This window comes from Littorina saxatilis, linkage group LG2, assembly GCF_037325665.1.
Source record: "Littorina saxatilis isolate snail1 linkage group LG2, US_GU_Lsax_2.0, whole genome shotgun sequence".
In the NCBI taxonomy this organism is placed as follows: Eukaryota; Metazoa; Mollusca; class Gastropoda; order Littorinimorpha; family Littorinidae; genus Littorina; species Littorina saxatilis.
Genome location: NC_090246.1, coordinates 39492165 through 39509312, shown reverse-complemented (window position 1 = coordinate 39509312; position 17148 = coordinate 39492165). Strand labels below are relative to the sequence as shown.

Sequence of the window (17148 nt, the reverse complement as noted above, 5' to 3'; positions counted from 1 at the left end):
TCTTCATTGCTGCTGTAAACGTACCCTCATTTGTAAACAAGCCCTCCGTTGTGAGACATGACACTCACATTTTTGTAGGTCTTAAACGGGGATTCCACTGTACACGAAAGCCCTTTAACTTTCAGTTTTAGAATTATTATATATTAAGTCTTATATCGCGCGCGTATCTCCAGACTCGGACTCAAGGCGCAGGGATCTATTTATGCCGTGTGAGATGGAATTTTTTACACAATACATCACGCATTCACATCGACCAGCAGATCGCAGCCATTTCGGCGCATATCCTACTTTTCACGGCCTATTATTCCAAGTCACACGGGTATTTTGGTGGACATTTTTTATCTATGCCTATACAATTTTGCCATGAAAGACACTTTTGTCAATCGTGGGATCTTTAACGTGCACACCCCAATGTAGTGTACACGAAGGGACCTCGGTTTTTCGTCTCATCCAAAAGACTAGCACTTGAACCCACCACCTAGGTTAGGAAAGGGGGGAGAAAATTGCTAACGCCCTGACCCAGGGTCGAACTCGCAACCTCTCACTTCCGAGCGCAAGTGCGTTACCACTCGGCCACCTGAGAAGGACATGAATGTCTACAACTGTTAAAGCGAGGAATCAATGATCTTTCCAGAATACTGTTTCAACCTTAGAAGGCTATTACACCCTGTCTCATGTGCTAAAACTATCTTGGATCCCATTGTTACGCAGATTGCTTAGGTCTGTCGTTCGCGTCTCGCTGAAACTACAATGACCCTTGTGCGGTTTATGTCAGAATGAATTTGCCGGACCCAAAACACACTATTGTGGTGTCCAGTGTTCCATTCTGGCCCCTGGCACGGTCAATTAGGCAGCGTCTTCCTAGGCCTCGATTACCAGTACTCATGCCTTTTGTTCCAAAACAATGACTTCAGGCGCTTGAACTTGTTGAAGCAGTGGGCCCGATCGGGTGTCTGGAAACACTGCTGCCTCTGGCCCCGTGTAAAAGACCTCAATCTCGTGTTTTGGGGTTTGGCTCTTGGTTAACAGACATGCTTTGTTTGTAAAAGCATGTTTGTCTCTTGGTCTGAAAAGCTGATTCAAAGACAGACGAATAAATAGATAGATAGACCTGCGCTGAGAGGGAGAGAGAGAGAGAGGGAGAGAGAGAGAGAGAGAGAGAGAGAGAGAGAGAGAGAGAGAGAGAGAGAGAGAGAGAGAGAGAGAGAAAGAGAGAGAAAGAGAGAGAGACCGAGAGAGAGGGAGAGAGAGAGAGAGAGAGAGAGAGAGAGAGAGAGAGAGAGAGAGAGAGAGAGAGAGAGAGAGAGAGAGTCCATTTGCCAACAGTGAATTAGCTCTTTCATCGCGAAGTCATCAACACAACCCAAAAATAATTCTGTATTTTATAAGATATATTGTTCTTGTTGTAGCAACAATAAGCTTCCTTAAACAGCAACAACAAATTATGAGTTATGCCAGCGAAAGGCATTTTAAATATCGAGCAATCATTTTTCTTTGATGGGTAGGGAGGGCAAAGGGTGGCGAGGCTTTGGCGGCGGAGGCGGTTGTCGGCACATTTTGTTCGTTAAATTCCAAGGAGCTTTCTTTGACCGAAAACACGGTCTCGAAAATAATTATAGTAAGAAGTTACGCAACTCTCTGTCATTATTTCTTCAGTCGTTGTTTACGACAGGATTGCGACGCTAAAACCGTCAGCCGTCGTTGCGTCAGGAGAGAAGGGAGACTGGCGTAACGGTCGAACGGCACGACTGCGCCAATCTGGCGCCGCCCTCCACCGCAAGGTGACAGGGAGGGCCAGCCCCCAATTTGCCGTGTAAAGCCATTATCTGCCGGCGGAATGTTCTTTTCGCCACGCTCAGAGAGTCAACCCGCTTTCTTTCTTTCTGTGTGTGTGTGTGTGTCTGTGTCTCTGTGTCTGTCTTCTGTCTGTCTTTCTGTCTTCAATTTCTGAGCCCCGAGCAGGCCCCAGTTTGCTACGTACGGCCTATTATCTTCTCGCGGAAAGCTGTTGTTGCCATAATACTGCGACTGCTTTGTGTAGGTGACAGGGCTGTTGTCCAGTGTGAAAAGAAGACTTGTAGTTCTTGACACAGATCTCCAAAGAAGTGCATTATGAACATTCCTTGAAGCATTCCACTGAACAGCAACACTTTCTACACTGAATCACTAAAACGAAAAGTACCATCTGTCTCCTCGAAATCAATTTTCCAATAGCTCTTCTGGATTTTAAGCTTGCATATAGGTTCTAAAAAATATACTGCCGATTTCTGTTCGTGTATCTACGGCAGGGTGGCGTGCCCGTACTGAGTAAGGCAGGATCCTAACGGCAAATGAGTTTTAAAGACTGGTACAATGTAGGTTTTGAACATTCCTTTGACAGACTAAGCAAGAATTGAAGAGAATGATCATGGTATGATTATCAAGCTGCCTGACTCAGCAATGTTTTAATGTTCGGATGGTGCACTTGTCTGCATGAGACTACCTGGCATTCGTTCCTTTGGGGTTCCTTACTGTTGATGTCACACTGAATAATAAAGCGACCTTGGCGGTTATTTGTTACGATAGCGTGTATAAAGTAGTATCACCTGGGCACTTTCCACAGCATATACATCTATATCGGCGAGCACCTCACTTTATTTCTATGTATCAACATGATTTGTGTCGTGGAGACGTTAAAAGTTGGATTTTGAATAACTTGTCATTATCTGTTCTTGCAAAAACGTAATCACCTCATTGTATAAGCCAGAAAGGTCCCAGAGCTCCCTGCGATGCTAATAAGCATACAGAACAACCCCATTACCGCAGTTTAATAGAGTTTGCCAGTATGGAACACCCTCAGACGTTCTCGTAACACACCACCAGCGGTAGGTGACTCTACGTTGCAAGCCCCTGGAGCAAATGTTTGATTAGTGCTTTTGTGAACAAGAAACAATTGACAAGTTGCTCTATCCCATCTCCCCCCTTTCCCCGTCGCGATATAACCTTCGTGGTTGAAAACGACGTTAAACACCAAATAAAGAAAGAAAGGTAGGTGACACTCTGAACCTGGAGTGTGTTTGCTGCGTGTGTCTCTGATTGTGGAGGGGAGGCCGAGGGCTGAATTATGCAAATGTCTCCAGTGACAAAAGAAAAGACTGAGGGCCCTGAGTGTTTGTCACAGTGTCACTGTCGCTTGTCGTAGTCTGAAGGCTACAATAGGATGATGTCAACCAACGCTGGCGTCACCATTTCAAAATTTGCTTGCCTGTGTAATAGGTTTTAAGATTCGCTGTCAGCCGGTTTTCAACAGTTTTCACAAACACTAAAGTCTTTCTAGCTTCTCTAATGACGGGCGACCAATTTGCCGCAATGAATCTTATTCTTAGTTCATGCTGTATGGTTTTGTTGTTTTAAACGTATGTGCATATTAAGAATACCTGTTAGAAAGAAAGAAAAAGAACACCACATTTAAACGTTGCATAATATGCGATAGGTCCATACATTGTACGCTTATGTGACAGGCTTCTGAACTTATTCTTTATTGTCGACAAGCAGATAGTGCTGTTTTCTTTGGACTTCGAGGTAAATGATACCATGCCGGTAAAAAGGAGAAAATGAGAGTACAGATGACAAAGATCGAGACGAGCCAAACTTTCGATGAATGTTACTGCTATCTTTTGGTTCACTTTTATCGTTTGCAAGGTTTTAAGTTTATTCCCCAGTCATCGCATAGACTGCGTTTGTTTAGCGCTATGGTAGTTTAAGATTACATTAGTGTAATGTTATATCAACATTAAATATATCAGTTGCTCTTAGGTCAGCGCTGAGAGTTTGTTTTAATGGCTGAGCATGCTCGTGCAAACCATTCGTCCCGGGTTGAATGATTGGTTGTTGGTATTTCTTGTGTCGAGAACCCAGAGGTTCATCCGATACCGATTCAGTATCGATTGTATTCTCTGTATTGTTCTCGACCAACTCTTTAAAAACTACATGTATTCACATTTAAAGGCACAGTAAGCTTCCCGTAAACCATCACAGATACTGTCATGCTTTTACACACAGTTCAAACACCCTTTCATTTGAACGCTCACCAAACGGGAACATCCTAGGTGCCCAACTTGTCACCTGCATTGTTTGCTGTGTATTTAAATGATTTACAAGCTTATATGTTTGATAAAACTGAACACCTCCCTACTATTGAAAGAGAGGTTGCCATGTTGGACTTACAGCCGGATGACGCTGAGCTGATGTTTAAAATGTTTATTTTATTATATGCAGATGATACAACCATTTTAGCAGAATCCCCAGAAGCATTACAAGACTCGCTTAATGTGTTGTCCGAATACTGCGATCTGTGGAGTTTGCGGGTGAACGCCAAAAAAACGAAAATAGTTGTTTTTTCAAGAGGTAAAATACGAACATTGCCAGTATTCAAATACAAAGATGAATTAGTTGAGGTCGTGTTCGGTTTTCAATATTTGGGTCTATTTTTTAATTATAATAATAAGTTTAATAAATCACAAAAGTTGTTATATGATAAGGCCTCTCGAGCAATGTTTAGCTTGTTAAAGAAGTGTAGAAAATTGTCGTTGTCCATAGATATACAAATTGAATTGTTTGATAGAATAGTTGCACCGATTATGTTATATGGCTGTGAAGTATGGGGACAAATTCGGTAAATTTAGCAACAAAATTGCAGCTACGTTTTTATATTTAGTCAAGTTTTGACTAAATATTTTAACATCGAGGGGGAATCGAAACAAGGGTCGTGGTGTATGTGCGTGTGTCTGTCTGTCTGTCTGTCTGTGTGTGTGTGTAGAGCGATTCAGACTAAACTACTGGACCGATCTTTATGAAATTTGACATGAGAGTTCCTGGGTATGAAATCCCCGAACGTTTTTTTCATTTTTTTGATAAATGTCTTTGATGACGTCATATCCGGCTTTTCGTGAAAGTTGAGGCGGCACTGTCACGCCCTCATTTTTCAACCAAATTGGTTGAAATTTTGGTCAAGTAATCTTCGACGAAGCCCGGACTTCGGCATTGCATTTCAGTGTGGTGGCTTAAAAATTAATTAATGACTTTGGTCATTAAAAATCTAAAAATTGTAAAAAAAAAAAAAAATTTATAAAACGATCCCAATTTACGTTTATCTTATTCTCCATCATTTGCTGATTCCAAAAACATATAAATATGTTATATTTGGATTAAAATGAAGCTCTGAAAATTAAATATATAAAAATTATTATCAAAATTTCTTTTTCGAAATCAATTTAAAAACACTTTCATCTTATTCCTTGTCGGTTCCTGATTCCAAAAACATATAGATATGATATGTTTGGATTAAAAACACGCTCAGAAAGTTAAAACGAAGAGAGGTACAGAAAAGCGTGCTATCCTTCTCAGCGCAACGAATACCCCGCTCTTCTTGTCAATTCCACGGGCACTGCCTTTTCCACGGGCGGTGGAGTGACGATGCTACGAGTATACGGTCTTGCTGCGTTGCGTTGCGTTCAGTTTCATTCTGTGAGTTCGACAGCTACTTGACTAAATATTGTATTTTCGCCTTACGCGACTTGTTATAAGATTATTTTGAAATTGAGAAAGTCGACCCCAACGTGTATGGTATTAGGTATTAGGTATTAGATGTCCTCGTAAAAAATAGAATATTTAGTTTTTGGTTCAAATTGGTGGATTGTAATAATAGTAATAGGTTTTCAAATGTATTGTACCGTTTTTTGCATCGCCTCTTTGTAAATAACATATATGAAGCACCCTATTTAAAACATGTTGAAACAACTTTAAATGCTCTTGGTCTTAGTGGTTTTTGGCATGACCAGTTTAATTTACGATGTTCTGAAAAATGGTTTAAATTGAAAACGTTGCAATGCCTAAAAGATCAATATATACAATCGTGGTTTTCAGAATTAAATGAAAAAGAAACTTGTTTGAATTATAGATTGTTTAAAGATACATTTATATTTGAAAATTATTTGAACATTTTACCCAATAACCTCCCGCAGTGGGGCACTGCGGTTATGAAATTAAAGGCCCCTCCTGTTTTTGGAACCGCAGGAGCTTTCTAGTTTGCTGTTAGGTAGATTTTTGGTTCCTCTTTCCTGTCATGCTCTCTTTTTCTTCATGAATTCTTTTCTTTTTTCTGCCTTCTTGCTCATTCACCTGTATTTTTTCCAAAAATCTCTTCTCTTGCCGCTTGTCTCGCGATTCATGTATAGTTTAATCTGTTAGTGTTCTGATGTAAGTCCAGCAGTAGATAGGTTAAGCCTATTTTAACATACTGGAAACTGGTAATCTTCCAGTAGGTATTAATTTAGTTTTACTAAAGCCTGCTGGGACACAAGTAATGGGTTAGTGCATTTGTAAACAGGAATCGCTTGACAAGTGGCCCCCTTCATCCCCCCCTTCCTCGTCCTGATATGGCTCTGCGTAGTCGGCTGGACGTTAAGCAACAAATAAACAAACAAACAAACCCAATAACCTAGCACTCTCTTTTTTACGTTTTAGAACATTAAATCATAAATTACCAATACAGAAAGGCCGAATGTTAAATATACCACATAACGAAAGAATATGTGTTAAATGCCAGTCTGGAGAACTCGGGGATGAATTTCATTATATATTTCAGTGTCATTGTATTTTTGTAGAAATTCAAATGCAGTCAAATTTAAACATTTATTTGAATTAACAAAGAAACGAAAGTTATTGAATTTAATATATTTTATTAAGAGTATTTTGAAAGAGTTCTGATTATTTGATCACGTGTTTTTGGCTCACGTAAGTGTAGCCTATGCGATGCTAACTTTTGTCTGTCTGTGCGTGCGTGCGTGCGTGCGTATGTATGTATGTCTGTGGTAGAAACTTTAACATTTGAAGACGTCACAACATTTGAAGACGTCACATTATGACGTAAGAGGGTTAGACGTCACGCGAAGGAATTACTGAAAGTCTCGGTCATTGTTATTTTGAGCGGGCCGAGACTATTTTTTTCTTCGAAATCGGCCATTCAGATCTAGATCTAGTGTATCGCTTTCTTGCACAGTGTCACCTATGCTTACTGTGTGTGTGTGTGTATGTGTGACGGAGTGATTGAGTTTGTGTTACTGTTTGTCGATTTCTTACGTGAGCCTTGAAGGGTTCGCCTCTTGTTTTTTATTAAAACAAAAACAAACACAGAAACATATACATTCCTGTAAAAAAAAGTATGATTACAATTATTTTGTTATGAATTAAGCTTGATTCATTTTCGGTTAATTAGAAGTGTTGTGTCTCATTAATACATATATCTTTTTTGTCGTGTTTATTGCAATTTTTATTTTATTCATGTAACCCTAGGGGTTTTTGAAATAAATATTGACTTGACTTGACCTACGTAAAGAGCGAGCAATTTTTAAAGAATTAATTTTGCGGATTGTGTCAGAGACCATCGGACCGTGGTGCGTTTTGGCGCTAGACCTAACTTTTAGGCACCTAGGATGTTCTCAAGCGGTGAGTGTTTAAATGAAAGGTTGTTTGTACTGTGTGTAAAAGCCTGACAGTATCTGTGGTGGTTTACGGGAGGCTTACTGAGCCGTTAAGGCATACCGCAGTAAAAGGCGGAAGGTTCCTTAAAACTCAGATTCTTTCAATGTTCAGTAAGTAGGCTAATTTCAATCTAGTTAAAATCTGATATCTAAAAAAATAAAATAAAAAACTTGTGCTGGCCGGGGTAATCACTACTCATTAAAGCACATTATAACTATGTTCGTTGTGCATACCGAAACAGACCCGAGAACACGTTGACTCTTCAGCCACCTCTCAAGGAGCCGAAAATATCCGAATAATTCTGACGAGGAACCGGTTTGTCCGTCTGCTTGAGACAGCGCCACTGCATCGGCTGTCGCATATTTATGACGCTAGCACGCAAGCAGACAGGCTTTGTAAATGAGGGGGGACACTTTGCATTAAGAAGCATTACATTATATGTATACCTGAGCTGTTATAAAGTATGGCTGGATGTAATGTGTGTATTATGCGTGTAGACTCTTGCATGAGCGGACCTAACACCGGATAATCGTAATTTAATGTGACACTTCCTTAATTTAATAAACATTTGGTGCCTTGAAATGTACTTTAAACGTGAGACAAGTCCATGTATACACTAACAACACCCTTCCCCCTCCGCCCCAACACTCACCACTCCCTCCTTTCTCGTTTTAAATCCTAACTCATGCATTCCTCGTAGTGCTAGTCTGTGTCTGTGGTGTCTCGATGTTTGTGGCTGTGTGTATACCTTTGCTGAAAAGAAAGGCTGGCTTCAGTTAGGTTGAATGTGTCTGTAAAGCAAGAAGGCAGAATGAAGTACCTCGTGCTTACTCATAATCAATCAATCAATCAATCAATCTATCATCAGTCAACAAATTAGTCAACCCTTCATCATTGACTTTCTGTGCGCTATGTACAGTTACGTACGATTTAACACAGCATGACATCTTCGAAATTAAAACCACAAATAGCTGGCCCTAGTTTAGATTCTTCGTAATTGCTGGGGCATTTCTTCAGAACAAGTCAGTCCCAATATCTGCGATGCTAAGCACTTTCTATGACGTGAATTTCTTTCAAGGACGCAAAGCTTTCCATGACGCAAAGCACTTTAGTTCTGTTGCGCAAAGCGCTTTCCATGACGCAAAGCTTTTTTGTTACGCAAACACACACAATGACACAAAGTTGTAACTCTCCCACTCTGTATTCCAGATGCCGCGTCGGAGATCGACCTGCTAAGCGCCATCGGGATCCCCGAGGACACACGGGTGGGAGTGACGTACACGGCGGGGCTGGATGGCTACCCGACCTTCCTCATCACCTCCAAGGCCTTTATCCGCGAGGCCGCCCAGCTGTTCTTCAGGCAGCCGCTCTACAGCGAGTTCGCCATCACCTTGACAGTCCAGCCCTACACCAGCAGGGGCGGCTTTGTGTTCGCCGTGGTCAACCCGTACCAGACCATCATCTCGTTCGGCGTGCAGATCGAGGAGTATGACAGCACCCAGCAGAACGTGGCGCTCTACCTCACGCCCAACACGCGCATCGCGGAGACCTCCGTGGTGATCGCCAACTTCACCGTGCCCTCCATGGTGAGGAAGTGGAATAAGCTGGCCTTCAAGGTGATGAGGGACCGAGTTGTGCTCTACTACAACTGCCAGGAGTATGAGGCGGCCTACTGGTTCCGAGCGCAGGAGCAGTATGACTTTGAGCCCGGCTCCTCGCTCTACGTCGGCCAGGCGGGACCCAACTTTATGAGAACCATTCCGAACTTTGAGGTGAGTGTGGAAGAGAGCTGGTTGTTTGGTGGGTGAATGAGAGTGAAGTCGTTGTGGGGCGCGAACCCCTCTCTGCCCCCCCCCCCCCCCCCATGCCATAAAGGGCGAAGGAGGAGATTATGGCCATGGGCTATTGGATCCTTTTATTTATGTGTTTGTTTGTTTGTGTTTGTGCATTTGTATGTACGTTTTTGTGTGCGTTTGTTCCTGCCTTTGTTTGTTTCTGTTCTGTTTGTGCTTGTTTATAGTGATCCGTTTGCTTGTTGGTTGGTATATAATTGTATGTGTATTTGTTTGTTAGCTCGCCTTTATGTGTATGTATTGTATGCACGTGCAGTGTTTGTCAGAAGTGTCAGCATGAGGATGGTTCTGCAGAGGTGTTCGTTTCGTGTGTGTGTCCGATTGAGTACGTTTGTATAACTGACTGCCATGTATTACACTACAGTACCAATGTGTAGTCACAGGACTAAATGTTCTTCGTGTATCCGAGTGTTTTGTTGTTGTTGTTGTTGTTGTTTTCCGCCTCACTCTGTCTTGTTTTGTGAATGAGTTTTTGTACAAGCTTTTGGACATTGACTGAGAACCTAACCTCCGTTCAAAGAGAAGACGTAGCGGTGTAATAAACCCAGAGACTGCATGTGCGCACTGTACAGTATCCGATAATGTCGAACAGGCAGTACTCGGCCATTAGAGTATGCGGGGTGAAAGCAAAGTATGAGACTTCAAAGCAGACCACAGACACTCTGAGAACTGGTGTTTAGTACGAGATCTAGACCTTGTAAGCTTTTTGTACAGTGAGTAATCAACCTTCTTTCAAAGACTGGAAGACGAAGCGATGCAATAAAGCCAAACAGGCAGTAGTTGCCCAGTAGGTTACGCGGGGTGAAAGCAAGGTATGAGACCTCAAAGCAGACCCCAGACACAGGGAGAACTTGGTGTTTTTCATACCACCACTTCCCCTACTTCCTCCGCCCGGCACAGTTGCAGGAAATCTACCAGGTCCTGTGCCAGACCTGCACTGTACCTCTCTGGAACTGGAAGGGTTTTGGTTTACATACCGAATACATGGGTACACACAGTGACGTTGAAAGAACTTGTAGAAGACAGCTGTTGACGTTTTTGAAAGACTGATGCAATACTTGAAGCGTAGCTTGCTGTGTGTCAGATTCGTTTTCTAAAGTGTCTTTGGCTGGCAATCAAGTTTTACTGCAGAACAAGGATTTTTAGTCCTGCGGGCTAAATGCCCGTGAGCTGCTCATGAGGACTGTGTGGCATACGTGACGATACGCAACGCTTTTGTTAATATTATTAACGACGATTTTTCTCAAGCACAAGGGCAAAAATAATCATCCCGGGATTCAAAGAGCATATTAAAGCTCAAGAATTTCTGGTGAAGTTTGGGGTTTTGTGGCGCTTGTTTTCTCAGTCATGATCGATCATTTCAGGCAATACTTAAAATCTTGTGCTAAAGTCAGCGTTTTTCGGGAATGAGAAAATAACCGTCACCGGCGAAAACGTTCTGCTATTTGCAGCTCGCAGCAGTTTTGTATTTCCTCCCAATACGGAACAGAACGTTCGCCATTCACACAGGGTGGCTATCGACCGAAGGAGTTCCTGTGCAAATGCAGTGAAAGCACGTGGTGCTCGTTGCTGGCTAGCCTTGTTCCACCTGTGTCTTGCGTGCCATTGCAGCTAGCAAGGTAGCACCCCCTTGCTGAACATCGCTTTACACACCTTTTGCTTATTGTTCCTCACATTCTCAAGCACCCCCCACCACCAACACCGCCCTCGCCATCTCTCTCACTTACCACTGTTCATTTGTGTACAGAGCTTGTGCTTTTTTTGTCTCCATTCTCAAACACCTGATCTCCCACGCCCACCCTCACCCGGCCTCCCCTACCCCACCAATCACGCCGTCTTCTGTTCAACGATGTACAAACCTTTTGACTCTTGTTTTTCTCATCAGTTTTCACTCAGTCCCTTACCCTCGACCCCTCTCAGCCCTATACCAATTGCCATTCGTTTCATTTTTATTTCGGCAGACGTCTCTCAGTCTAAACATAACCGAATGAGACGATGCTGTACAGCCATGTCATGCACCAGCTGTGCCCCGTAGCCAATCAAACTTCTTGTCTGCGATATCAAGCACCATTTTTGACTAACACTACAAAAGGAGCAACGATAATACTACTTCAGAAAGTGCAGCTACAGGGATAATGAGAAAATAAGATTCTAGTCTAGTCATTCTTCCTGTCTAGACGCCGCGTACCGGGCAAAGGGACACAAAGCTCGCGGCTAATTAATGTAAGGGGACTCCTCTCCTGACCCCAGATAACGTGACACAATAGTCAGCAATTAATTTAGCAGCGACCTAGTTCCTGAAGATTTATGGAAACAGGCGACTGCGGCTGTCGGCAGGAATGCTGCATAAAGAGCTGTGCACACACTTTCTGCTTTTAATGTAGGGGAGAGGAAAATGGCATTGTTACATTTACACAATAGCCGACTTGCTTTTAAAACTGGAGACGGTGTTGGTGTTTGTTGACATTAATTAGACTCCCACATCCCTCACACCACCCACCCCTCCCACCCCTTCCACACCCGAATCCCCGCCTCCCAAGTTTTTTTAAAGTTTTTTTTAATAGTTTTGTTTAAAGTTTGTTTGTGTGTGTTAGGGGCCCATGGACGAGTCAGGATCATTATCCGTGTGACTGTCTGCCCACCCACCCACCTCCCTCTTTGTCTGTGTGTCTCTCCCCCCTCATTACCCCTCCCCCCCTCCTTCTTTGTCTCTGTCTGTCTGTCTGTCTCTTTTTGTTGTTAACCTATCGTAATTTTTCGACGTGTTCAGGCTCAGTATATAGAATGAAACATTCGGCGAGTGTGTATCATTAGATCACCCGTTAAAATGTACATACCATACTCAGCTAAACGGGAATACCATTCCATTCATTCCCAAAATCTGCATAATTTATACAACATTTTCATAATTTTAGGAATTTACTGCGAACCAAGTACGGACCGCAAATTAAGCCATCACTGCAGGCCTCTAATTACCACCTTAGCCCTCACCGCAAATTTATAATTACCGCCCTGCCCTGTCAGCACTCATGAAAGTCTTCTGGCAAGATCTTGGAAGTAGTACAGTATCATTCAGCTTGTCGGGATTCAGGTGCTACACTGAAGTTAATGCAACCAGAAACGCCAGTCACTGAAGAATTCCCGAAGAATGTTCCCCAAAGCTTACCTGGGCAGGTGCAAATGCAGCCAGGTGTGGTCGGGTTTTCAAGGGCCGCTAACAGGATCTTGACTCAGTAGCGCTTCACGCCACACATGATAGCGTGGTACCTGCGGTGAAGACTTTGATAGTGCTGCAGGCGATATTATCTGCAGCTTGCGCCTCTTCCAAGTAATAGATAAGATGGGGGAAGTTGGTGCAGTTGATGCAATTGGTGCAGTCAGAGTCTGTATAGTTTACTGCTACTCTTGCTGTGCAGTGGAACCAAATATTATATTCCACAGCTTAGCAGTAGCACATTTTTGATAGAACCAACTTTTGAGACTGCCCGCGATTTAAGGACCTCCTCCTCCTCTTTTTAAAGATCTCGTTTATTCAGGTTTTCTGATCATAACCTTTGCAAATTTGCCTCCGTTTTAAAACACCCCTTCGAAGACCTGCGTTTTACTGATTTGTTGGTGGTCGGAAAATGGGAGAACTACTGTCCACACAGACAATAATATGCAAAGTTTACAAGAGGACGTTTGATGCACTAGTATCTACTAGGGTGATGGATTTTGCTTTCCATGCCTCTGACTGGGAGTTATCTGATCATTCATGGTAATTACTCAATATCTGTGGCACAGTCGTAGGCTGTATCATAAATGCTTTGTGTGCACTTTTTGCGCATCTGTATCTATAGGGGTGATGCATTTTGCATTCTCAGCTTCTACGTGGGAGTATTAATGGTGATTACTTAATAATATATATGCTAGCCTATTTCCTGCAGAATTGCACGAGTCAGCAGATTTAGCGTGGCTCCCGTCTTGCAGAGCGGAATGTCTCCCTGACTTCCAAGATCTGGTCCTGATTGTGCAGAAATAGTCTAGTAGTACAGTAGTTTGAGCAGCAACACACAGTTAATCCTCCGATGGTTTTATGCAGCTTAATTACCATATTTCTGACGATTTTTTTTTTAAATGCATTAAATCCTTGAACAACATTATTTTTTAGTACATTTATGTATGTCGGGTGAGTAGCCGCAGCAAAAACCAACACACATTTTTTTTGTTTTTTTTGTTTTTTGGTAAGCATAATTATGAGGATTTTTGGCAAAGTAATTTTTCCTGATATTGCCACCATTGACTGTGTTAATATCAAAATGTCTCAACACTGGTAGCTGTTTCGCTTTCTCCACAACCTCCTCCTACTCCGCCCCCACCCCACCCTGCCTATTTCATTCCTGCAATGGAAGGAAATTGATCTAAACGCCAGTGACATCGTGTTTTCCGCCAAACGATTATTTTCTCTACAAACAATGAGAGGTTCCCTTCCTGCAAAGTGGGAGGGAGCAGGAAGACCTCGTGGGTCAGGGTAGTTCTGCGGTCCATTTAGGGGTCAGTCGTGGCATTGTGGAAACCATTAACACCCCTCAACCACTACCACCTCATCATATTCAGATCACATTGTGCCGAAGCGGAGCGGAATCTTTTCATTCAGGTGTCAGTAGCATTCTTGTCGGTTTTTAAAGGAACTAGATGTGGTATGCTACCACGTGTCATTATGGGGGCCAGGAGGCCCCCATTCTATACGGATAGTTTCGAGGTTGACCATGGGCAGCGCCATTTTGTTGTGAAATACGTCATCAGTTTGTGTACACAGGAAGTTGTGACATCCGTCACCCTATGGGATGGGTGAAGGCAACATTGTTCATCAGTAGAAAGTTGTGAAATCCGTCACCCTATGGGAGGGGTGAAGGCAAGATTGGTCATCACTGAGTTTATTTTTAGTTGTAACTGATGAGAGATAATCATGGGGCGACTAGGTACATATAGTTACAAAACAGTTTGAGTGTGAGCAACTTTTGGACAGTTCTGTTGTAAAACTTCGGAATTCTTTGAAGTCGGAAAATGATAGCAGAGACACGAAAGGGACCCACACAAGCGGGAAGGGGCTATTTAGAAGGGAAAGGTGTGAGATGCGTCCTACTCTTCCAAACACACCAGAAAAAGCACCTTTTAGATTCGTGCACCCAAGTAAAAAAAATCTATTGATGTCTTTTTTGACGTGCATGGGCTGGTGAACAGCTCCGTCAACTTTGGTCTCTTTCTGTTGACTTGTTGAGCAGCTCCTTTTAACATTGCATCCACCTGCACGTGTCCTGTCCACATTCACACCGCGGTTTCCATTCATTCAGACCCCCGTTTATATGGGTCTGAGTCTCTGACATGTCATTGTGGAAACCATTAACACCACCACTCCACCTCATCATATATATCCAACTCGCCATTTCAGTCCTCCCACCCCTCTCCCCCTCCAGTGTTTGGGGGGGGTCAAGCGTGTCTTTGTGTAGGGACGACAATAACCACCCGCCACCATATCATCATAGCCAGATTTACTTGTCCATTCAGCCGGTTTTTTTTTATGGAGAGCAGGAGGGGGATAAAGGAATGATGGTTCGGCCACCCTCACGGCTTCGACTTCTCACTGGTTCTGACGTTCTCAACTTCACAAACTTGTCATAATTATTTGTAGCGGCGTTAGGGCTACCTGTTTCACAAAACAACATACACGAAGAAGTCCATAGAAATCGAAACTTTGTTTACGTTAGCAAAACAAAATAAGCATTGACGACGGGCACACTGATATTGTTCTACTGCCAGAGAAAAAGTCACAGAAACTTCAGGCCTCTAAACTGGCCGGTTCATCTTTACCTTTCTGAAAGTTTAACCTTTGGAATTACGAATATATTTCAAATGTTCAGGTAACGTTAATTTGCGTCTGATTATGCTTATGGTTCGGGGCTGCTGGTGGGGTTGGGTAAGCCAGGCGAAGCTGCATGACACATAGCTACCACCGACGTTGCATTTTTGATCCACCGGTAACGACTCCGACCTAAATAAATGGAAATGGACATTAAAGTCCTCATCACGGGCCTAATGACCCCTGGCATGATTATCTTTCTAATTGAACACTCGATTAACCCTCCCAACTTTTCACGAGCTACACGCACGAAACGGAACTGTCAATCAGTCTGTCCTTAGTAAGTAAGTCAGACGACTATAAGTGTATAGCCGCGGGACAGGACAGAGAGAAAATTGCTGAACCATACCGCAAAGGACACGATTGCCGTTTGACCCCTGCTGACCTTTGACCGCCCGCGACCCGAGGTCAGCGAATGGTGAAGGGCTGACTTTTGGAAGGAAGGAGGGCTTTGTAAAGCGATCTGACGGGAAACGCCGACACTTGTGTGTGTGTGTGTGAAAGGGGGGGGGGGGGCATTGTGAGGCTCGATCGCTTGACTACGGTGTGTTTGTAGTTGCAGTCTTGCTTCTCCTTCGTTTGTGTAGTTGTTGTTGCGGCAGAGGGGGCAACAGAAAAGGAGAGAGAGAGAGAGAGAGGGGGGGGGGGAGAAAGAGAGATAGAGAGGTGGAAGTGGGTGCCTTGCCCCAAACTACAGGTGTTTGTGTACACTCTATTGCAGTCATGGTAATGGTGCACAACAACGTTTGTGGCAGGCAAAGAGAGAGAAACCGAACAAGCGATTAGTTATGAAAGAAGAAGTGACGAGGGAGCGAAAGCAGCCGAGAGAGAGAGAGAGAGAGAGAGAGAGAGAGAGAGAGAGAGAGAGAGAGAGAGAAAGCAGCCGAGAGAGAGAGGGAGAGAGCCTTCAGAGACAGAGAGAGAGACAGACAGACAGAGAGAGAGGGGGCGGCGGCGTGTTGGAAATAGGGCTCAAGTAACAGCAGTGTACGTGTCATTTTCTTTTCTTTTTTCACATGGTCTTAGAACAAGGACCTTGTTGTCAGCATGAGGCCAACGCAGAGAAACAGTGGGGGTAACAGGTACCGCATCCTGCGAAACAAGTCTTTCCTTGTTTTAAAACATCGTCGTTAAAACCTGACTGTGTCAGTCAGTACACAGAGCTAAAGAGCTGCTACCAAATTCGCGTCAAATAAAAAAAATGTGACTGTAACCCAAAGTTTTACAGAGCAAACGTTTTAAAATTAATTGCGTGGGAGCCACTTCGTTCTGTCATCCGTGCATGTAAAAACATTTGCTGCTGGGGTCGAGTGTTCGGTTCTGTCTTATAGACGCTAGGTTCTTCTTTGCTGAATCATTGACTTTGCCGACACATAAACTAAATGTCACGGACATGACTGATGGCTGTGATGTTAACCTTACACTTGTAATCTCCTTGTCTTCCACTCACTTACCCCATTACCTACTATTACGAACCGAGGGGAAAATATCCAACGTTTTACACAAAACTATGTCATCTGTTTGCCTTGTGCTGACTAAGAAAGAACTGCTTTCTGGAATAGTTTCACAATTCCTTCCGAAAAACTTGGCGGCAAAGTTACAAATAGCTTGGGGAATTAACATCAAATTCTAACGTTAACTTTCATATAGTCACTATACCCACTCCGCCAACCCGAGTGTTAGTTGTTACCCATTGTTATTTTCCGACATTTTGTTCATTACAAAGTTACAAATAGGTTGGTGATGTTAACCTTACCCTCGTGTTTTCATGAAGTCACACACAAAAATATGTCATCTGTTCGCCTTGTGCTGAATAAGAAACCAACGTAGAAAATTTGTTGTAACAGTTTTACTACTTCCCGACATTTTTTTGCG

At 43.1% G+C, this 17148-nt stretch overlaps 1 protein-coding gene across 4 annotated transcripts in view; it reads left to right on the top strand.

Annotated features, from left to right (window-relative positions):
* Window positions 1-17148, top strand: part of LOC138958974 (collagen alpha-1(I) chain-like) — a 124427-nt gene that overhangs the window by 48373 nt on the left and 58906 nt on the right. For all 4 annotated transcript variants that reach the window (XM_070330322.1, XM_070330321.1, XM_070330324.1 and 1 more), the window contains exon 2: window positions 8731-9293. In XM_070330322.1, the coding sequence (XP_070186423.1) occupies window positions 8731-9293 (563 nt within the window). The remainder of the gene's footprint in view (window positions 1-8730; window positions 9294-17148) is intronic.